Source organism: Diabrotica virgifera, chromosome 6 (genome assembly GCF_917563875.1).
Source record: "Diabrotica virgifera virgifera chromosome 6, PGI_DIABVI_V3a".
NCBI classification, from domain to species: domain Eukaryota; kingdom Metazoa; phylum Arthropoda; class Insecta; order Coleoptera; family Chrysomelidae; genus Diabrotica; species Diabrotica virgifera.
In genome coordinates this window covers 139,982,081-140,006,595 of record NC_065448.1, presented here as the reverse complement: position 1 = coordinate 140,006,595, position 24,515 = coordinate 139,982,081, and the positions used below count along the sequence as shown (strand labels likewise).

At 31.6% G+C, this 24,515-nt stretch overlaps 1 protein-coding gene across 1 annotated transcript in view; it reads left to right on the top strand.

Annotated features, from left to right (window-relative positions):
• LOC114325320 (uncharacterized) overlaps positions 1-24,031 on the top strand; it is a 170,132-nt gene extending 146,101 nt beyond the window's left edge. The window contains exon 6 of the mRNA XM_028273363.2: positions 22,942-24,031. Coding sequence (XP_028129164.1) covers positions 22,942-23,882 — 941 coding nt within the window. The 3' untranslated portion in view covers positions 23,883-24,031. The remainder of the gene's footprint in view (positions 1-22,941) is intronic.
• The last annotated feature ends 484 nt before the right edge of the window (positions 24,032-24,515 follow it).

The window sequence follows — 24,515 nt, the reverse complement described above, 5'->3', positions numbered from 1 at the left end:
TTCCGAGATAGGAGATGTTCAATTTTTTCTTACAAACTGACGATTTATTTATTGCACTAAAACTGGTTGAGATATGCAAATAAAATTTGGTAGGTTTTAAGAGATAGTTATTGCGCATTTTTTGACATGCAATTAAGAATTTTATATTTTCCATTGGCGCGCATACGGGTCATATTACCCATATGCACGCCAATGGTGAATATAAAATTCTTAATTATGTCAAAAAATGCGCAATAACTACATCTTAAAACTTTCCAAATTTCATTTGCATATCAACCGATTTTAGAGCAATAAATAAGTCGTCAGTTTGTAAGAAAAAAATTCAACATCCCGTATCTCGCAAACGATGCATCTTAGTCTGGATCCCGCGTATGAAAAAAAAGTTGATTAATAGCAAGCTGAAAATTTGTTAATAGGTTAAGGGTGTCTAGTTGGACAAACTTTGACATATGGGAACACTGTAACAGGGGAGGTTTTAATTGAGGAACAGGTTAAAAATTTGGAACGGTCAGACCACGAAAACGGCACATGTATTTTGTCCGACAGAACAGACTTAAACTCTCCGAACAGAGATTAAACTCTCATGCAAAAATCAGACTGCTATTTATCACCAAATGGGCGTTTTAATGAGTGGAACATGTAGAATATGTCAAATGACAGGGATTATGACAGGTGATAAATACAAGTCTGATTTTTGCATGAGAGTTTAATCTCTGTTCGGAGAGTTTAAGTCTGTTCTGTCAGACAAAATAAATGTGGCGTTTTCATGCTCTGACCGTTCCAAATTTTTAACCTGTTCCACAATTAAAACTGCCCCTGTTCCAGTGTTCCCAGATATCAAAGTTTATCCGACTAGACACCCTTGGGCTATTAACAAATTTTCAGCTTGATATTAATCAACTTTTTTTCCATACGGGGGATTCAGACCCATCTGCGGACATATATGTTTATAAAGCGAACGGTCATTATTTTTTCATGTAGAATTACTCCTTAAAGTTTGTCGAACTTTTTTAGAAACACCCTGTAAGTACTGATGAAGAACATGGCCAGTTAGTTGCTAAAGTAAACTAATTTTTATCCTAACTTTTTTATTATCCAACATAAGCGAATTAATCAAAAAAACAGAATATTAAGAAAACCTGAGGCTATAGTTCGGTTTTAATTTCAGTATTTTACAAATGCTAGAATATTCCACAGGGTGTTGCGAACTTTAAGAAAAAACACAATTTGGTCCACTTGGTATACAATGAAAAATTACCTGTTTAGCAACAATATTAATACAGCAATATTGTTAAAAAATAAGGCTATAACATATTAAAAACGCTGGACGGAAGGGCAGCCCGCGAACTTTATCGTACCGATCTATTAACGTTATCGTACTAGATACTGGCATTCTATAAAAATAGCAAAGCTACTCGTTATTTTGATATTTTAGAAACACCTTGTATACTTGAAAATATTTTATAGTTCTACACATCATTGATTCCTGCATTTAAGAAAATGTTTGATGCCATATTTCGGAGACACACACATGTATGGGTCATTCCATTCAAATCACTCAATTTTGGAGCAAAAAAAATTTTGGACCTCCGATTTGTCTGAAAATTGCTATATAGCTTCTGCGGGACGTAAAAATAAGATATTTAAGGTCAAAAAATCTTCTTCTTGTTTTCTCAAAATGTTATTTTATGCGATTTTACAGTGATTTGGTGTTTATTTATACAAATTTGCATTTTCTATCGTAAAGTATCAATGGAAAACATAATATTTTAATGGAGGGGACTCAAAAATGTCATTATGTGGCATTATAACAAGTTACTTTGATTCAAAACAAGCTTTTGATCAAATTTTATAGTGTAGAAAACGTTAAAATACATCATAATCGATTTGGCTGAAAATTTGCCCACAGATAGACAAAACATGGGGCTTTAAGTGGTGAGAAGGATTTGAATTATATTACAATACCAAAAAAGTTACATGCAATATTATAGTCGAAAATATAGGCGTCTACTGTAAGTACAATTAACTCGAAAATATCGACCTCACGACAAAAATTGTTAAAAAGAAATTGTAACAATTGTAAATACGATTTATTTGGAACAAGTTCAGTTCCTACCATTTTTGTCGAAAAGTTAAAAATGGCGGAGATATTGAGCAAAACAGGTTCTCCTTTAAAATCAAGATGGTGGCTAACGTAACGGAGGAATTCATTCGTGATTTTAAATTTAGGCTACTATTGACTCACCTAAAGATCAGAAAAATAAAATTTTGGGCAGCTCGGCATTCAAGGTCAAATGATCTCCCGACTGGACTAATATATACTTTTGAGTCTGATATTACTGCATGTAACTTTTTTGGTAGTGTAATATAATTCAAATCCTTCTAACCACTTAAAGTCCTATCTTTTGACTATCTGTGGGCAAATTTTCAGCCAAATCGATGATGACGTATTTTGGGAATGGAGGAAAATGTAAGAAAACGGTATTTTAACGTTTTTTACACTATAAAATTTGATCAAAAACTTGGTTTGATTCAAAATAACTTGTTATAATGCCATATAATGACATTTTTGAGTCCTTTCTATTAAAATATTATGTTTTTCATTGATACTTTACGACAGAAAATGCAAATTTGTTTAAATAAACACCAAATCACTGTAAAATCGCATAAAATAACATTTTGAGAAAAAACGAAGAAGAACATTTTTTGACCTTAAATATCTTATTTTTACGTCCCGCAGAAGCTATATACCAATTTTCAGACAAATCGGAGATCCAAAATTTTTTGCCTGAGTGATTTGACATGGAACGTACCGTATATATTATTGCATAAATCAATAGAATATTATAGTCATACTTTCATTTCAAATTAGTTCATTTTTCTGAGAAATTAATAGTTTGCAATATTTGCATTTCATTCTATTTCTATTACGCCAGTCAATGCGCGAGATTAAGAACAAGGTATTACCTCCGAATTCTATCCTACTGCATGGATTTTAATGAAATTTTGGGAGTAGCCCAATCTCTTAGTTCAAAGTCTATCCTATATGCTATGGCTCTTTTATCATGGGGCCGGTTCCCACCACTTCTCGGGGGTGGAACATTTTTATTTTCGAATTAAATGGAGAAAAAGGAAGATTTTTAAGAAAATTTAAAAATGCATTCTATAATTTGATCACATTTTTTACAAAAACCATTCATTTTAAACCCTTTCAACTTTTTGAAAGTAGAAATAACACTATATTAAAAGGTATTGCAGAAGAAAAACAATGCATTTAAATTCTGGGGGATGAGGGGTTAAATGTATGTACTTTTCATTTTTCCTTAAAGTACATTAGTCATATATTTTTTTCTACGAACGTGCAAAAATGTCTACTTTCGCGCACGCATTTTAGTTTAGAAAGTTTCACTTTTCCGCACGAGTGTTACTTTTCCGCACGAGGTTTTTACTTTTCCGCACGCGTGTTAATTTAGATATGTTAATATGGCCTTAAAGTAATTATAATACATGCAATAAACTAATATTTAGATATTATTTACTAATTTATTTCAAATATATCTTATTGTGTTCCTGTTTTAATGAAATTAACGCGATTATTTCATTCATAGGAGATTCTCACCAATAGAAAGCTACAGAAATGCAAATTAAGGTGACAATTTTTGATTATTTCATTCATAGGAGATTCTGACCAATAGAAAGCTACAGAAATCTGAATTAAATCGATAATTTTTGATAATCTCCCGTCGTTAAGTATAGTACGTCAGATGCCCTTCGTTGCTACGAAAAAATACATTCAGTGACATTAATGACAATTAATGTTTTAAAAATTATAAAAGTGATGACTTTCAATCGTCAAATATTTATAAAAACTGTGTGTTTAATGGTACTTACATAAATAAATTACAATAAAATTTTGGTTTTGAACAGTTTTATTCATGAAATAATGAAATAATCACAACAAATTGCACTCGACCTCTGAAATTAATATAGAATTTTTGCTCTCGTGACACTTTGAAACTGTCAAAAGTGTCACTCGGAAAAAATTCAATAATTTCAGAGCTCTTGTGCAATTACTACTGATAATATCCCGTCGTCAATTATATTACGTCAGATGCCCTTCGTTGCTACGAAAAAATACATTCAGTAACATTAATGGCAATTAATGTTTTAAAAGTTATAAAAGTGATGACTTTCAACCGTAAAATATTTTATATCAACTGTGTGTTTAACAGTACTAATTTGTACTTACATAAATAAATTACAATAAAATTTTGGTTTTGAACAGTTTTATTCATGAAATAATCGCAGCAAATTGCACGCGATCGCTAAAATTAATATAGATTTTTTGCCGTCATGACACTTTGACATAATTTCATTCGCCTTCGGCTAGTGAAATTAAAACTGTCAAATTGTCACTCGGGAAAAATTCAATAATTTTAGAGTTCTTGTGCAATTACTACTGACAATTCGATGAAATAAAATTATTTTGACATAATATTCGAAAGTCAAATCGGTAGACAATAACAGTCGTTTTGAATCATCGTCATGGAAACCAAGACCCGTCGTCATACTAACTAATTGTATTGAAAGTTTGGTTTTGACAACCTTGTCAAAGAATTAATTTGTGTATGTATTTTCATATTAATTAAATTAATTGATTAAGATTTGATAATTTTTTAAAGACTCTTAGAAAAAATATTGTTCCTAACTCTTGCAGAAAGTCTCTTTTCCGCACTCGACTGCTTGCCGAACTCCCGCTTCGCGTCGTTCTGCAAATTGCAGTCCCGTGCGGAAAAGAATGACTTTTTGCACTTGTTAGGACAATAAATAAATATTGCACAATATCTCGCTTAGTTTGAATGTAACCGGCATTTAGTGGTGCTCGTTTTAAAGGTCTTGTCAAACACTACAAAAGGCGTTGGTAGCATTATACACCTAAAACCTACCGTTCCTCTGTTATTTCAAGTTGAATACACCAATTTGAGCATGCACCAAAAAACAAACTCTTTTCACCTACCATATCTCTTTTTGTATTATAAATAGAACATTTTCGAAGGAACGAATCTCTTTGTTATTTATAACCTAAAAAATGTTTTATATAGTGTTTTTAGATCGATGCATAGTTTTTAAGGTATTCACAAAAAACCGTCCGAAAAGGTGTCATTTTTCAATGAAAATGGCCAATTTTCAACTACGCATAACTCAAAAAGTATTGAGTTCTCAAAAAAAGTATAGACCAGTTTTTGCTTAGAAATAGGTTCTCTAGCCACTTCCGTGCTTATTTTGACCAACAAATTTTCCACCCCCTTGAAGGGGTGGGAACCGCCCCAAGATAAAAGCGCCATAGTATATAGGGTAGATTTTGTTTATTGAGCTATTCCCTACTTGCTGTGAAAATATCAAGTACATCGATGTAGTAGGATGGAATTCGGAGCCAAATACCCTCATTGACTGCCCTATAATTAATAATGCTCTGTTGTGATCGCGTGAGAGAGGACACACACAAGATTATAGCAAAATTTCTATTTACTGTAACTTTTCGAGTTTTTGAGCTACAGCAACGAGTTTTATGTCATTGGAAAGGCAATTTTGCATTCTTTCAAAATATGTAAAAATATACAGGTCGTATCGAAAAAATTAAGATATTTTTTTCATTTCCGGTTCAACCGGAAGCCACATTTTGGGTAAAATTTACGGGCATTCGAATATTTGTATATAGAAAATTCATAACTCCCCTCCTATGGGGAGTTAAGAAATCTGAATAATGTCATTGAATTTACCGATAGAATTTCAAAAATATATCAAAAAATAAACAAGTTCCTTGGAGCCATTTTTGAGAAAATCTAGTTCAAAGTTATGTCAAATTTTGACCCCTTAAATATAGGCAACCCATAACTTTTTCTGAAAAACGATAATATTATTCTTATAGCACCATCTTTAGGCTATATAACGACTTTTTCAAATTAAACTTATCTTAAACAAGTTTTTAGATAGGTAGGGAAATGTGTCGGGTGGGCGGTCGGCCATGTTGGCCGCAACTTTGAATTTGGAAATGTCAAATTCCTTATTTATATTTACTTATCGATGAGATAACTTTGAGTTAAATTTCATTAGTTTTGGTCAAAATTTGCACAAATGGGCCCTAAATAACCCCCCTATTTCGCCCCCCCTTGAGAGGTTTTTTTTAAAAAGCTTAGTTTCTCGACAAAATTCTCTTAAACTTACTCATACCGAATTTCATCGAAATCGGTCCAGTAGTTTTTGCTGGGCGGTGGCGACATACGTACGTACATACGTACATACATACTTCCGACATGTTTTTTTATTTGCTTTTTAGACTCAGGGGGACTCAAAACGTCGAAAAAAAGTGAAATCTGAAAAAATTTTTTTGCACGATCCTATAACTTTATCTATTATACTATACTACGTATGCAGTACGATAAAGTAAAAAATCACTTAAATCGGGCAACAAGTTTGGGAAATTCGAGACGACAAAAATGACCAATTTTGTGGCCTGTCAGTTTTCTCTGACGCGCAGTATATTTAACGGCTGTACAACTAGCATGAAGTGACAGTGGAAGAAATGGTAACAATAAGTGAAAAATACTAAGTTAGCAGTATTATTTGCATTTTGATGAATTGTAAAATATTTTATCTTTTTTAAGTTGTCATGTTCTGTAAATGACTTATATAATATAATACTCTTGTCATCCCAGTCACTACTACTTATTAAATCAACATTAATTTAGCTGCAAACTAGTGCAAACGCTACAATCAAGAACACAATAGTCAATGCAGATCAAGTGGAGTCAGTCAACATTCAAATTGCTAGAAGTAAAACACTCGATACTACCTTGAAAATCAATCCCAAAGGAGAGATTACATCAAGCCATTATCTCTTTTGAGAATAGTGCACACCGCCATCACCCAGAATGCTGGAGGGTGAATTGAAACCGCAGTGCTACGTATCTGAAATTAAGCTCAGATTTTGCATCATACTATTGGAGTGTCCCCTCTAAAGCGTAGAAAGGCTCCAATATACATTGCCAGATACTTTATTAAGCAATATTAAATGACGGAAGAAATGTGTCAACTTGCATTATGTGTTCCATCATTGATTAATAACTATACATAGATACCTCACCTTAAGGTAAAACGTGGTAAAACCGAATACAGTGTTAAACTCCGCCCACTTACACCTCTTTGTCTCTAAGTACTACCTGATTGGACGGTTGCGTTGCGACATTTATTGAAATTTTTGCCAAGATTGAAAAATAAATTTGAGTTGCTTGGCTAGCGTAATAGACAACGATATAAGGGTAGTATTCAGCATTTTCACAAATCATTTTACCGCGCTTGTAATCTCTATTTTGGAATTCCGATTTTACTTCAGATAAAACGCTAAAAATTGATTAATAAAAATAGTGAAGAGGTTTCGTAAAAATTATTTAATTATTAATACACTACAAAAAAACAACGAAATAGAAAATACATAGTAAAATTAGCAATGATAATTCACATGTAAATTATTTTTTGCAATTTGTAAAAGAAATTAATTTTCAGAACTAATGCGAAATAAAATATTTGAAGTTGATATACAGAATTTCTTTCCAGATCTAACCCATTCACTCAAGGTAAAATATTGCAAAACCTCCGAATTTTAAAGAATCCATTGGATTGGCATGAAATTTGGTATACACATAGCTACAATATCAAACAAAAAAGTAATATTGTGCCGCTGTGTGCTTTTGCACTGGGGTTGAAGTATCACTCTTTCTCGGGAGTGAAAAAATATACGTTCAAGATAAGTCCAGAATTGGATGAACTGATTAATACTAACAACTTTCGGTCCATAGAGTTTTTTCAATAAGTTAACACTTTTCGAGTTATTTTCGAGTAAATATGATTTTCGAAAATTACTCAATAAGTAAGTATTTAATCGAAAAAAAAGGTATATGTAGCAGAAATACCTATAGTTTTTAAAAAAGTAAAAAAGTGGTATACGTATGAAGTCTGTAGATCCAACAGAAATAGAATAGTAGGTAATGAAAAGTGGGTCCTTATTCGTCAAATTCCAAATCGAATATTTCAACGTGAAATAACAAAAAATGAAGAACTTTTCGGGGAAAACTTAAACTTTTTTTAATGTTTTTTAGCTTAAAGTTTAGTGTAAAGCTTTTTTAAACACGTTAAAAAAGATACTGAGTTTTCTCCAAAAAGTGCTTAATTTTTTGATTATTCCACGTTTAAATATTCGATTTGGAATTTGACGAATAAGAACCTACTCTTCCTGAGCTACAACTCTGCTTCTACTGGGTCTACAAACTTCATACGTATACCATTCTGCACTTTTTTTATAAGATAGGTATATTTTTGTTAAGAATATTAATTTTTTTCGGTCAAATACTTACCTACAGTTTGAGTTATTTGCGAAAAACCGTGTAAAAATGTGTTTTTTTTTTGTTTAAAAGTGAATATGCTCACTTACAAATTACTCGAAAAATCTTGACTTGGTGAAAAAGCTCTATAAAACAAAAGTTGCTTAGAATTACTCATTGTATCTAATACCGGACTTATTTCGAACGTATATAAATTCGGGGCAAAACCCGTGAGTTAATGAAATAATTACTCCTACATATTTTGTAATGGCTCGAAATGTCACATGTCAGAGCATGTTAAGCCGTCGGTCCCCCTGGGCTAGTGTACATCGACACTAGTTACTTGAAACAGGGTTAAAGATGTAAATGGCGCCGGAACAATCCGAAAGGATCTCTCCGGCAAAAATGCCATACGATATTATTATTATTTCATTTAAAAATTTCTGAGGACCTTATAGAATTACTTCAAAGAGGTTATTAAAAACAGATAGTGATGTGTACCAAATATAATGGATTATATTTTTATTTGACAAAACACCACAAGTTTTCAACGTTTAAATGAATAATATTGATTAATTATTTATATGGGAAATAAGCCACAATTAAAATGAAAAAAATAATTTTATTAACGTTTCGACGCCCAAATCGGGTGCCGTTGTCAAAATACAAAATATTACTAAATAAACAAAAATGTTGTTGCTAAGCAAAAAAATTCTTCTAATAATTTATTTAATCTGACTCATTTATATAGGCAATTTAGACATATATTATACATTTTAAAGTAGAAGACTTTAAAATGATATTGCCAATATTTATGAGTTGCGTTAAATTAAATAAATTTAATAATCTTTTAGAACAAAATAGTTTACATACTTTTGATAACCTAAATAGAAATAATGACATATTAGCGACAGTTGTCAATCTATCAACTAGACATTTAAATGCAACGGAAAATTTGGTATTGTCAAAAGGTTTAAACTATGCTGTTACTCATCCATCTATTCCAAAATTAGACATAATCAGCTCAGTGGAGAAAATATCCCAGTGTCTACCAACTCATGAAAAAGAACAATATAGGGTACTATGTAAACTTGAATTGGAAAAGTCTAATCAAATTAAACAGAACATCAACAAAGAGGAAATGAAAGCTTTAAAAACTTTAAGAAATGATTACTCCATAACAATCCTACCAGCGGATAAAGGCAATGCAACTGTAATAATGAATAAAATACAATATGAGGACAAAATTACAGATTTAATTACAAATGGACCTTATAGCAAATTAACGAAGGATCCAACGAAGACACTGGAAAACAAAATATATAGAACTTTATTCAAATTTAAAAATGATCTAACATACTATCAAAGAAAATTAATGACACCTCACTACAGTAAGACACCACATTTTTATGGAGTGCCGAAAATTCATAAAGCGAACATACCACTTAGACCCATTTGTAGTACCATCAATTCTCCTTGTAGTGAACTATCAAAATTCTTATTAAACATTCTAAAACCATTTGCTAATAATGATGACACTTTTATAAAAAATACAAAACATTTTTTAAACAAATTATCAACTATGGAATTTAATCCAAATAATATTTTAGTAAGTTTTGACATAAACAGTTTATTTACAAATGTACCATTAGATAAAACTTTAAACATAATCAAAACGAAATTAGAGAATGATAATACATTGGCAACTAGGACAAGACTAAATGTATCAGCTATAATGGAGTTATTGACATTATGTACCAATAATACCTATTTTCAACTAAACAATGAATTCTATAAACAAAATTTTGGTCTAGCAATGGGCTCTTCTTTATCTCCATTATTGGCTAATATATTTATGGAGGATTTCGAAACTAATATTATTTCTAAACAAAATTTAAAACCCACAGTATGGTGGAGATATGTAGATGATGTGTTTTCAATATGGCCTCATCAATCAGAATTGTTGGATACGTTCCTGAATATTATAAACGATCAAGAAGAGACAATAAAATTTACAATGGAAAAGGAATACAATAACAGCCTACCTTTCCTCGATGTGTTGATCTCAAAGAAGGATATTGGATATGAGACTCAAGTGTATAGAAAATCAACACACACCAACAGATACCTCAATTACAAGTCAAATCACAACATCAACGTTAAAAAGGGAATCATTAAATCCTTATATGATAGAGCCAAAATTACTTGTTCTAACGAAAATTCCTTTTTAGCAGAAAAACAATTGTTAACATCTGTTTTATTAAAAAATGATTATCCTTTATCGTTTATAAATAAGGAATTGTCAAGATTGGATCGAATGGAACAGAACAACTTAGAACGGGATCCTACAACATTCACAAGAAATAATACGAGGAAAATATCAATACCATATATAAAAGGACTATCCGAGAAACTTAAAACAATAGGAAATAAATTCAACATTTCAACAACATTCAAAACAACAAACACATTGAGATCTATTCTATCTAAAACTAAACCTAACAATGACCAAGAAAGAACAAAGAATTGCATTTATAAAATACCTTGTGAATGCGAACAATTTTATTTAGGTGAGACATCAAGACCATTAGACGTTAGAATAAGTGAACATCAATCTTATATTAAAAATAGAGAATTTGATAGATCTCAAATATGTCAACACGCATGGGATAATGAACATAGAGTTCAGTGGAGAGATTCAAGTATAGTCCTGAAAGAATCAGATAGTAAAAAGAGAAAAATCAAAGAAGCGGCTCTAATTCTGCTAAATGAAACCAATTGTGTCGCAAATTCCTCGGTAGAATGCAGTAGGATGTGGTTGCCCATACTGAAAGAGGAAGTCAACAGAAAGAAAATACCAAGATTAGTAAGTCAATAACATCGAGCTGGTACATATTTTATATTTTAGTATTACTTATATATCTAGTATTATTAATATTATTTATAATTTAAACATGTTACAAGTCAGAATTTGGTATTATTTTTTGAGAGTAAATTAAATATAAGACCAAATACTTACGATGTCGGGATAGTATCACAGGGTTTTTTCCTGGTTTTCCCTTGTGATTTACTATGAAGTCTCTAACGCGAGAATTTTACTGTCGTTGCATTTGGTTGTCTTTTTAAAGACAGATCACATGCTATAATTTTTTTGTGACGGATATTCTTGAGTTGGGGTTGATTTCATGTAATCGAATGAACTATCTTTCAGTAAGTCGTCCCAGGAACGCAACTCATAAATATTGGCAATATCATTTTAAAGTCTTCTACTTTAAAATGTATAATATATGTCTAAATTGCCAATATAAATGAGTCAGATTAAATAAATTATTAGAAGAATTTTTTTGCTTAGCAACAACATTTTTGTTTATTTAGTAATATTTTGTATTTTGACAACGGCACCCGATTTGGGCGTCGAAACGTTAATAAAATTATTTTTTTCATTTTAATTGTGGCTTATTTCCCATATAAATAATTAATCATAAAAATGCCACAAGGAAATAGCTTCAGAATAATATTGATACAATGACATGGAATTTCCAAAATATAAATAGCCGAGGACATCTAATTCTTTCATTTTGAGTTTTAAAATATGCAAGTTTTTATCAAGAATGCATTTTTTCCCTAAACTTTATAAAAAAGTTTTCAATAATCGCTCACCCGGAAGGAAAGTAACACAACTCAAAAAATGCATAATTCCAGATCTTGTTAAATTTACTTTTTATTGTAATATATTCATGTTTGTTTAACTTTACTTTTATCGAAAATAAGTAATTTTCTGTTTTTTGTTTGCTTTCATTAATGTTATACCACTGACAAATTTTTAAAAGTTTGATTTTCACCAAGAATTTTTTATTTTTTCTTTTATGGTCTTTACAGTTTTGAAGCCAATTTTTAGTTAATAAAATATGCTTAGCCAAATAGGTTTCAATATTGTCAAAAACTGCATTACCTACTTTAAATGAATTAAAGGCCCCGTGAAACTTTTTCTAACATTATGGTAGTAATAGTAACAAACAAATCCGATGATCTCTGAAGAATCTTTATTCATGTGCGCCATATTCTCTAAGAAGTAACATTAATTCGTATTTCTGTAATAGAATTTTAGTGTCTTGCAAATCTTCATTGCATTTAATCCAATTCAAATTCATTATAATTTTATAGTAAATATAACCAGTATGAAGGTTAACATGATGAACAAATTAGAAGCCTTTGAGATGTGTTCGTATCGTAGAATGCTCAGAATATCTTGGGTTCAACGATTTCAAACAGAGAAGTCTTAAACAGAGTAGGTCAAGGCGAAGGTGACTTAACGAAGATGATAAAAAAGAGAAAACTTGAATATCTGGGGCATATAATGAGAGGTAGCAGATACAGGATGCTGCAGTTAATACTCAATGGAAAGATCGACGGAAAAAGTGGAATCGGTCGAAAGAAATATTCATGGCTCCGAAACCTTCGTCAATGGACTGGCTTATCAGCAGATCAATTGTTACATGCCACACAAGATCGAGAACGATATCGGCAAATTGTTATGGAAGCTACCCACGCCTAAAAATTTGGGCACGGTACTTAAAGAAGAAGATAACCAGTAACATGCACACGTTTCTAAATTTGTGGTTGTTGTCTTAAATTCCGCTTTAACTTATCACAGCACAATACGCAGCTTTTAGAAGGTAATACACCTATAGGGTAAGTTCGGCTCTGACGCCACTGTTAACTACTCGCAAGTCAGACAGCGACTGAGAAATCTTGATACGGTTTTCGAGTAGCGCCATCTAGTTGCCGATACGTCTTTTGGTTACCACGAGGTGAGCTACAGTTGAGTCCGCGAGTCTTTACCCGTGCGTCATCATTTAAAGCATACGAAATAAGTCGGAAATTTACTAAACGCAATAGCAAGTGACAGAAAGTGGGTGTTATTCCGATCACGGGTTATAGTATAAAATTTCAAGTTATCAAATAAATAGAATGTCAAATTTAAGTTTTGCTTTAAAATTTTGGTGCATACTTACAGCTACATTCGAAGTAGCTTAATAGATTATTTTATTATTATTGATTAATAAATAAATAAACAATTTATAAAAAAATTCAATAACATAGTTTCTTTTTGCTATTTTGTTCACTTTGGCGGAACATTAAACACAAGCATTTTTTGTACGTTGTCAAAATTTATCGTAAAATAACACAAACGTATTTATCATAAAAATTTTAACTCCAATATAAAATTAGTTGTGAAAACAATAGTTTGTATATTATAAAAAAACTTCAAAATGCAAAAATTCGACAAAATAACAGCAACAAATTCAACAAACTGACAGCCACAAAAGTAAACAAACTAAAACGTCAGAAATTGTACTTAAAAAATGTGAAAACATCCCCAATCGTCTTTCTTTGTATTTATCTCTTTTCAATGCACTGAGTCTAAATCATTCATAAAAATAACATGTGTTTTTACTTAATACAATACGGCAGCTGGTTTGTCATTTGATTCATGCGTGGAAGAGAATGATGCTAGATAAAAAGTATGTGTTTTATCTCGCCAGGTATTAATGACGCACGGGTAAAGACTCGCGGACTCAACTGTATCTATGGGTAGTTAATAATCAATGGTTCCATAAATGTATAAATAAATTGTATAATTATTATTGTATTTTGCATGCCACAAAAGACAGACGTCTGACTGTAATATAATTCGCCAATGCAGTATAGGTGCACGGCACCATAAGAAGAAGAAGGATATCTTTCCGAAAAACTGCTACTAAATACAAAAACGTTTGAGTAATTTTTAAAATAAATTGATAAAAATTCAGAACTAAACTTACGTGCATAGAAATCGCCCACTTAAAAATTTGGTCATTTTGGATGACTCGTATTTCCTAAACCTGTTAGCCGATTTAAGTGATTTCTTGAACATGTTATAGCCTAAATCTTTAACAATACTAACTGTAATACTATTGTTGCTGAACAGGTGAATTTTCATTGCATACGGGTGTGCAAATCAAACTGTGTTTTTTTCTCAAAGTTTGCACCACCCTGTGGAATATTTTAGCATATACTTATAAAACACTGAAATTAAAACCCAACTATAGCCTCAGGTTTTCTTAACATTCTGTTTTTTGATTCATTCGTTTATGTTGGATAATAAAAAGTTAGGTACTTTAACAACTAGACATGTTCTTCATCAATACAAGGTGTTTCTAAATAAGTGCGACAAACTTTAGGGGGTAATTCTGCATGAAAAAATAATGACAGTTGGCTTGATAGACGTTTGTCCGCTAATGTTTCGTTTCCGAGACACAGCATGTTGAATTTTTTCTTACACACTGACGATTTATTTATTGCTTTAAAACCAGTTGAAATGAAATTTGCATATCTCTACTGGTTTTTAAGAAATAAATAAATCGTCAGTTTGAAAGAAAAAAATTCAACATCTCGGAAACGAAACATTTGCGAACATAAGTTTATACAGCCAACTGTCATTATTTTTTCATGCACAATTACCCCTCAAAGTTTGTCGCACTTATTTAAAAACACCGTGTATTGATGAAGAACATGTCTAGTTGTTAAAGTACCTAACTTTTTTATTATCGAACATAAACGAATGAATCAAAAAACATAATCTTAAGAAAACCTGACGCTATAGTTGAATTTTAATTTCAGTATTTTATAAATGCTAGAATATTCCACAGGGTGATGCGAACTTTGAGAAAAAAACACAGTTTGATTTTTACACCCGGTATATAACGAAAATTTACCTCTTTAGCAGCAATATTATTACAGTGGTATTGTTAAAGAATCAGGCTATAAGATGTTCAAAACATGACTTAAAACGGCCAACAGGTTTAGAAAATATGAGACATCAAAAATGATCAAATTTTTAAGTGGGCCGATTTCTATGCACGTAAGTTTATTTACTTTTTCTATCCACATAGTATTTTGTTTTATACATAAATCAGACCCAAATATTTAAGAGTACAAATCTAAAAGGATCAAAATACCTGTAATTTAAAACTGCATCTTTTCCCCAATAAAAAAGCGATTTAGCAGGTGTACAAACATAAACGTGCTCATCGAGTTAAATACCGGAACACAGCTGGTTGCTTCCCATGCTGATAGGAATTCCACTTCTCTAGGCAACAATCCAAGGAAAATATTGTGTTAATGGCTTTTATAAAATACATTATGTTATGCGAAGATAGCGAGATGGCAAACAGAAAATATTTGTTGTGTTTAATATTTTTAAAAGTTTTTATAAATTTAAAAATCTCTAGAAATAATATTTTAAAAGGATAGTAAATTATCTACTACGTAAAATTCAAGAATGGGAATTTTTACTAGGATGATAAAATATTACACTAAACAAAATTGCATTCCAAAATGATTATATTTTACAAGTTGACAGATTGTACAAATTAACAAAAAACAAAAAAAAATTACTCAAAAATATTTTGTGCTAAATTAGTGCTTTCTGATCATCATCATCATTCTCTTTGCCTTATCCCTATGCGGGGTAGGTTTCCCTAATTGCATTTCTCCACACAATTCTATCTTGGGTCATATCAATGTCAATCCCCTTTACCAACATGTCCTGCCTTATTGTCTCCCCATGTCTTCTTTGGTCTTCCTCTCCTACTCCTTCCAGGAATCTGCACTTCAGCTATTCTTCGTATTGGATGATTAAGGTCTCGACGTTGAACATGACCAAACCGTCTTAACCTATGCTCTCTCATTTTGGCATCAATTGGTGCCACACCTAGACTTCCCCTAATATACTCATTTCTAATTTTATCCTTCTTTGTCACTCCACTCATCCATCTAAGCATTCTTATTTCCGCCACATGCATTCGTTGTTCCTCTTTCTTCTTCACTGCCCAACATTCAGTTCCGTACATCATAGCCGGTCTTATGGCTGTTTTATAGAATTTTCCCTTCAGCTTCATTGGAATTTTTCTGTCACACAACACACCACTCGCTTCTTTCCACGTTATCCTTCCAGCCCTAATTCTACTGCATGCATCTCCATCTATTTCTCCATTACTCTGTAATACCGATCCCAGGTACTTAAAACTATTGCTTTTACAATCAGTTTACCATCCAAAGATTCCATTTTATTTGTAGTAACTCCATCTTTAAATGAACATTCCAAATACTATGTTTTTGTCCTACTAAGTTTTAAACCTTTTTCCTCCAGAGCTTGCCTCCACTGTTCTAGTATTTGTTCTAAGTCTCTTTCACTATTTCCTACTAACACGACATCATCAGCATCATGGAATGTTACCCTGTAGTTTCGCTGTTATCTGGTCCAAAACGAATGAGAATAAATACGGACTAAGCACAGAGCCTTGGTGCAATCCTACTTTCACATAAAATTTATCAGTCTCTCCCACACCTGTCCTAACACTAGTCGTTACTCCCTCATACATATCCCTCACAATCTTTACATATTCACCAGGGACTCCTTTCTTATTGAGTGCCCACCACAGAATCGCTCGAGGAACTCTATCATATGCTTTCTTAAGATCAATGAATACCATATGAGCGTTTGTTTCTTTACTCCTGTATTTTTCCATCAACTGCCTTATAATGAAAATTGCATCTGTTGTTGATCTGCCCTGCATAAAGCCAAATTGATTCTCGGATATTTCGGTCTCTTCACGTATCCGTCTATCAATTATTACTCTTTTCCATATTTTCATGGTGTGGCTAAGCAGTTTTATAGCCCTGTAGTTTGTACATTGTTGTATATCTCCCTTGTTTTTGTAAACAGGTACCAGTATATTCGTCTGGCATTTGTCCAACTTCGATATTATTTATTTCATAAATTAGTGCTTTCTGATAAACAATTTTTTTCCGGTGCACGAATAATTTTATCTGAAATAATTAAGAAGATGATGTTTATTAGGATAAACTTCATCATAAATATTTATAGGTTAAAGATATTATCTTCATTATTTTGATTTCAGAATTTTATAAAAATGATTTCATTATTATTTCTGAATTTGTTAATCGAAATGTCAAAATAAGATAAAAATTTAAATTTATTGGCAACTAATTGTGGTTTAATCTTAAGCGTCCCATTTTAGACTTCAATCCTCCTGTATAGTGTATATCAATAACGCCAATAACGAGAAAATTTATTGCACACGTTTATAGGGACTTTTAGCCTTAGAATTGAATGATGAATTGCTGACAGATTACTTTGGAAACACACTTTAATGCTTACAAATGGTCATAACTTGTCAGTACATAAATTCTTTTACTTGTTTTGGAGGACATAGTTTGACACTAGAAAAATGGAAGTAAGCGAAAAAAAAAAAAAAATAATAATTTTTATTTACGTGGGCTAATGTGCCTTAACAGGATCAATCCCTTATGTTATGGAAACTAGATAATATAATTTCTAGGAAACCAATATTGATGTCATTCCACAATTCTACAGTATAATGATACAAGAATAAAAAACCGCTAAATGCCGTAAAAATGAGTGGCGCATACAATATTCCAGCTACAATAGATCTGATACGAATATTACGTGGCCCGAAAATGTATTTTCATTTCGATGCAAAACAAAATTCTAGTTTTATATTAAAATATTTTTCCATAATATTTGCTCAATTTGTAGTAAAACGCGCCACAAAAAAAATAACTTTGATAAATATAGTTTGAATTTTGAAACTCTTATGTTGCGCGTTTAATTCAAATTGAGCAAATATTATGGAAAAATCTTTTAAAACTAGCATTTTGTTTTACATCAAAATAAAAATACATTTTCCCGCCACGTATTATTCATATCAGATCTTTTGTAGCTGGAATATTGTATGCGCCACTCATTTTTACGGCGTTTAGCGGTTTTTTTTTTCTTGTATCAGGAGTTTTTCACTTGTATTTACTTGTAATTTTTATATATTATAAACTAAATTTATGAAGTTGAATGCAATGTTTCTCGATTACACGTTAAGCTTCATAAATGGTCGCCTTTGTCGCTTTGCCTCCCAAGTGATCTAGTGTCCATCGAATGTACACTAGATTTTTTTTCTATTCGAAATACATAGATTTAAAAATAATATTTGGATGGCCGGTAAATAAACTCACAGATCTGCCACTGCCCGATCAAATTTAGCGTCGTAATCAATACAACTACATAAACCATTTCGGGAATAATCGTTAATTGGATTATACTTTTGTAGCTTAATTACTTCTAAACGGCTTAACCGATTTTGATCACTAAACATGAGTTTGAAACGCATCTAAGGTCAAGTATGACAACTGAAGTTATTACAGGAATTATTGAGCTTGAAAAACCGTTTTTCCCATAGTTAATAGATTTGATCATACTTATAAAGCCAATAACTTAAAAATTCGAATTTTTCTGGATATGAGGTATACACCGTTAGATTCGTCTAGAGTCCTTCTACAAACGCTTAGTTATTGGCGCAATTCGTAGGTTGAAATTTTGAGGAATTGTCGAAAAAAAAAACACCAAAATTTTCAAAGTTTAGTTTTTTAGTTCTTTTGCTATACTGAGCCGTGTGTGTCTGATCTTGACGGCTTACACACCATTTGAAAAGTTAACTCAACACTATTGCTCTGGTGTATTTGTGGTTTTCCTGTCTCTTCTTAAACCGAAGATATATACCCCCAAAAAATATGCCGTTTGAAATTTTTCGAAAACAAAAGGTAATAAAATACTAACTTGGTATATAAAATAATATATAAAATAGTAAACTCCAAAGTGACCACTTGGTTAAAAAATCAAAATTCGTGCAAATAAACGTCGAACAGATAATATCAAGAATGTTTTCCCAACCAATTAGCTAAGTTAGTTAGTTAAAATCACATTTTTATATAAATTTACGAATAGAAGAAGACATGGATATCAGGTTGCCAGTAAAAAAGTGGCCGAAAAGAATTTTAATTAAATTAGTAGGTAGTAATTAATTTTGAAAAAAAATCGTTCATGACGTAGATTCATATTTTTTGTAACAAATTATCTAATTATTTTGCTAATACTATGATATAAGGTTGCTTGTGAAAAAATGGCGACAAATTAAGTTCGTCAGCTGTAGAAAATACGAGGTATCACGGATAAAGTAAAAGAAAGCTAGCGCGAAACGTCACTGGTTCGACAAGGTTGACAATGTTTTATGGCAAATGTTAGTTGTTAAAGCCGTCTTGTCAAACTAGTGACGTTGCGCTCTAGCTGTCTTCCACTTTATCTCGGATATATCGAATTTTTAACGTCTGGCAGCTCTTTGCGAACATTTTTTCACATGCAACCTTATATTATCGTATAAGAAAAAAATTAGGCTTAAATTGATTTAAAATACATGCATCTACGTCATAACCAATTTTTTTTTTTCAAAAATGAATTACTATGAATTTAGTTCAAACTATCTGCCGCGCCGCCACGTTTTGACTTATTCTAATATATCCTTAATTCTAAGCAAAAACTGTTTTATAATTTTTTTTCGAAAACTCTACTTTTTGAGTTATTCCTGGTTAAAAATTGGCCATTTTCATTGAAACATAACACCTTTTCAAACGGTTTTTTTGCGAATACCTTAAAAACTATGCATCTAACTAAAAAACCATATAAAACGTTTTTGTAGCTTATAAAATAACAAAGAGATTCTTTCATTTATGTATCTTCTAGTTATAACACAAATAGAGATATGGTAAGTAAAAAAAACTTGTTTTCTTGTTGCATGCTCAAATCAGTGTACATATATATTTAACTTAAAATAACAGAGAAACGGTCGATTTTAGGTGTATAATGCTACCAATAACTTTTGTTCTGCTTGAAAAGACCTATAAATTAAGTAATATTAAATGTCGATTACATTTAAACTATGCGAGATAAACTGTAAAAAATTTGATGGCTAACGTATTTTAAGAAAAAATGAGAAGTGTATTTAACCCCTCATCCACAAGAATTTAAATGCATCGTTTTCCTTCTACAATACATTTTACTGTAGTGTTTTTTTAATGTTCAAAAAGTTGGGCGGGTTTAAAATGAATGGTTTTTGAAAAAAATAAGATCAAATTATTGAGCGCATTTTTAAATTTTTCAAAAATCTTCCTATTTCTCCATGTAACTCGAAAATGATAAGAGATGCCAAAAAAGATGCCATACAAAAATGTAGCTTTCTTCTAGCTAAACATTTTGATTTATGTTTGTAACAGTATCTCTTATCATTTTCAAGTTACATGGAGAAAATGAAGATTTTTAAGAAAATTTAAATATGCGCTCTATAATTTGATCTTATTTTTTTCAAAAACCATTCATTTTAAACCCGCTTAACTTTTTAAACATAAAAATAACACTGTAGTAAAATTTATTGTAGAAGGAAATCGATGCATTTAAATTCTTCTGGATGAGGGGTTAAATATACTTCTCAATTTTTTTCTTAAAATTCGTTGGTCATCAATTTTTTGAAGCATATCTCGCTTAGTTTGAATGTAACCGACATTTAATATTGCATATTTGAAAGGACTTTTCAAACACAATAAAAGGTATTGGTAGCATTATACACCTAAAATTGACCGTTTCTCTGTTATTTCAAGTTGAATACACTGATTTGAGCATGCACCAAAAAACAAACTCTTTTTACCTACCATATCTCTTTTTGTGTTATAACTAGAAGATTGAAGAAGGAACAAATCTCTTTGATTTTTTATGGGCTACAAAAATGTTTTTTATAATTTTTTTAGTTAGATGCATTGTTTTTAAGGTGTTCGCAAAAAAACGTTTGAAAAGGATATTTCAATGAAAATGGCCAATTTTCAACCACGAATAACTCAAAAAGTATTGAGTTTTCGAAAAAAAAATATAGAACAGTTTTTGCTTAGAATTAGGTTCTCTAGCAACTTCCGTAGTTGTTTAACCAAAAAATTTTCCACCCCGAGGGGTGGGAACCGCCCCCGAGACAAAAGCACAAATCAGCATAGAGTAGACTTTGAATAAGGAGATATTTTTAGGCTATTCCTAAAATTTTATTAAAATATATGCAGTAGGATAGAATTTGGGGGTAATAACCTGTTGTTGCTCTCATTGACTGCCCTATATCCTTAAATTTACATTAAAATGTGATTTTTCATTAACACTTAGAACGTAGTGATTCTGCAGTGGGATCTCGTACTAAATATTCTTAAATTCTTACATTATAAGTAATTATAATTATATAGTTTCATTTAGGCGACTACTGAAGCTCGTAACCGATTAATATCATGTCTTTAAAATTTAAATGCACCACAGAGATTAATTTATAGGTCTCGTACCGAAAAACTTTATTATTTTTTTATTACCCGTTTAGAATTTTTTAGGTACTCATTGAATTCCAGTATTATTTTAAATATAGACAAGGCGAAAACGGCGGGTTTGTTGGAAAAAATAATTCCATGAGATTTTTTTGCCTAATCAAATTCGTGAGACATCCCAGAATAAGGTTCAAGAAGTCGCTCACGTGAAAAGTGGTCCAAATTTTTTTTAACAATTTTTTTTTCAATCAAATTGCAAAAAATCAGTATGTTTGGCCCAGACCATTTTTTTAAGTTTTCTGGACCATTCTGGACAAAAAGGGTCTCTTATAATTTTTCCCTAAAGTTGATCGTTTTCGAGTTATAAGCAATTTAAAATTGAAAAAAAACGAAAAATGGCGATTTTCGAGGCTTAATAACCCGGTTAAAAGTTATTATTATGAAAGTCAGCAAGTAAATCAAAGTTTAAAGCCCCCTAAAGGATCCTGAAGAAATTTTTGTCATTATTTTATTATTAAGCTGTTATTTTTAAGTAATAGTAATGAGCGCCATGCACGTATTAGGCGGCCGGCAATGGTGAGTGCGAGAGAGATGCCGTTCCGGCAGTCAATGGTGCATCTTACTCGCACTCACATTAAAGCCGCGTCAATACGATCTTACGGCTCATTGTTAATAATTAAAAATATCAGCTTAGTAATAAATTAATGACACAAATTTCTTCAGGATCATGTAGTGGAGACTTTAAACTTTAGACTTTAGCAAGGACAGAGAGTAAGTAATCGTAACCACACTTTTCAATTTTTAACATTCAAAATTTCACCCTTTTCAATTTTACTAAGTGAGATTACTTACTTTTAGGTTCACTGATGATGGACTGATAAGTCCGAAAACGTTTTGAACGTAATCCGTTTGGATTTTTAAAAATTTTAGAATTTTTATTAAATATACCAACTACACTAGGGAGTTTTACTTCATGTTAATTTTATTTAACTAGATGGTATACAGCCAACCTTCGGGTATTATCCCGTTTTAACTTTAAACTTTGATTTAGTCACTTTCTGACTTTCATAATAATAATTTTTAACCGAGTTATTAAGTCTTAAAACTGGCCATATTCGCGTTTTTCAAATTTTAAATTGCTTAAACCTCGAAAACGATCAACTTTAGAGCAAAATTACAAGAGACCTTTTTTGTCCAGAATGGCCAACAACTTATACAACCACTTATATTGAAATTTTAATTTTCCCATAACAAAAACATTATATATTTTGATAATTTATTAACTACGTTTATTATTTTGTAGGTTCTGGTGGGATGCTTGGTGAAATTACAATGGTTCAACTATATAAAGTAGCTCTTACCGCTGGTAAGGCTCACAAAGATCATAAACACCATCACGCACATCAATTTGATCACAACGGAAGAGCCATAACTACTCCAGCGCCAACTACACCTGCAAGCAGAGCGCTCCTACCTCAGCATCCTCTTCTTACTTCCGGACAACTTAATAAAAACATCCGACTCAATTTTGCCGGAGGAGATCAACCACAATTGGTACCAGGTCAACAATTTGATGCTCAGTTTGCCAACGGTCAATTTGTAGGTAACTTGGTTACTCAACAGTTACTGCAAACACAACAAAAATTGCAGCCCCAACCGCAACTACAACCTCTACCCCAACCACAATCCCAACTGCAACCGCAAGCTCTATTTTTACCAGCCCCACCTCAATCTCCCAATAATGATGTAGGGTCCTTTTCACGGCAGTATATCAATTTTGGAAGCTCTCCGATAGTCGATAATGATTTTAATCATGCTTTAGGATCTAACGCAGCTCCTCCATACGACGGTGAGCTAGAAACTCACAATGTATTTAAAAGGCAAAGTAGTAGTTCTAGTAATAAGAAAGCTTCTATTAAACAAAAGAAGAGACAGACAATAGGTGGTAGCTTCTTTGAAGAATCTATCTTAGATAACCGTGGTGCAGCTTATAATTTCGATCAAAGTCTATTGTATGGTTTAGCCGGTATAGGACAAAATGAGCAAATTTCCGAAAAACAAAAAGAAACAGAAGACGAGAGGGAGCCAGCAGAAGCAGAAGTTAAAGCAGTCCTTAATGTATGTACAGGGTGCGATGAAGAACCATTCGAAAAAGCATTAATATTTGGTTGGAGGACTGTACCGAAGAAATTATATTCTGGTGCCTTTTACACGCCTGCTGTGTCTGAATGCAAAGTGTTTTAAAATTTATAGAAACGTTTTTGTAAATACGTTATTTTACTCACTGCCATCGAAACGTTAGACAGTATAATGTTTAGTATTATTAATTTAGTATTTATACTTTGTTATTTTTTTTTTATTAAATGTTAATAAAATTATATTTGCTAGAACAACTTCTTCTTATTATATGTACAATAAACTAGTAATAAATTGGCTCAAACTGGGTGAAATATAAAAAAAAGTCACTATGGTGCTATAGGGTAAGATACTTAGTACACTTTAGAAGACCAAATATAAGCATTTCTTCAAGATTTTTTTTCTCAAAACCTTTATAAAAAATGAACATAAAACTTTTTACATATTAATATCTAACTCTTGTAGAATACCAAAAGTATATCTTTTTTCATTTATGCACGCACACTAATATTGTAGAGGGCGCCAAAGTCGAGGCCTCGAAAAAAAGTAGTTCCGATGGCGGACAGTTAATCGCAGGATGGGATCTCTGAAACAAAAAAATTGTAAGGCATTTAAAAAAAGAAGTTTTCCTACGTGACAATTTACTACCGTTAGTGAAACATTCCGCAAAAAAAAATTTTACGGAAATTTGAAAAATTTTTGTGAAAAAATTGCCCGTTTTTCTTCAGTTTTTATATATAT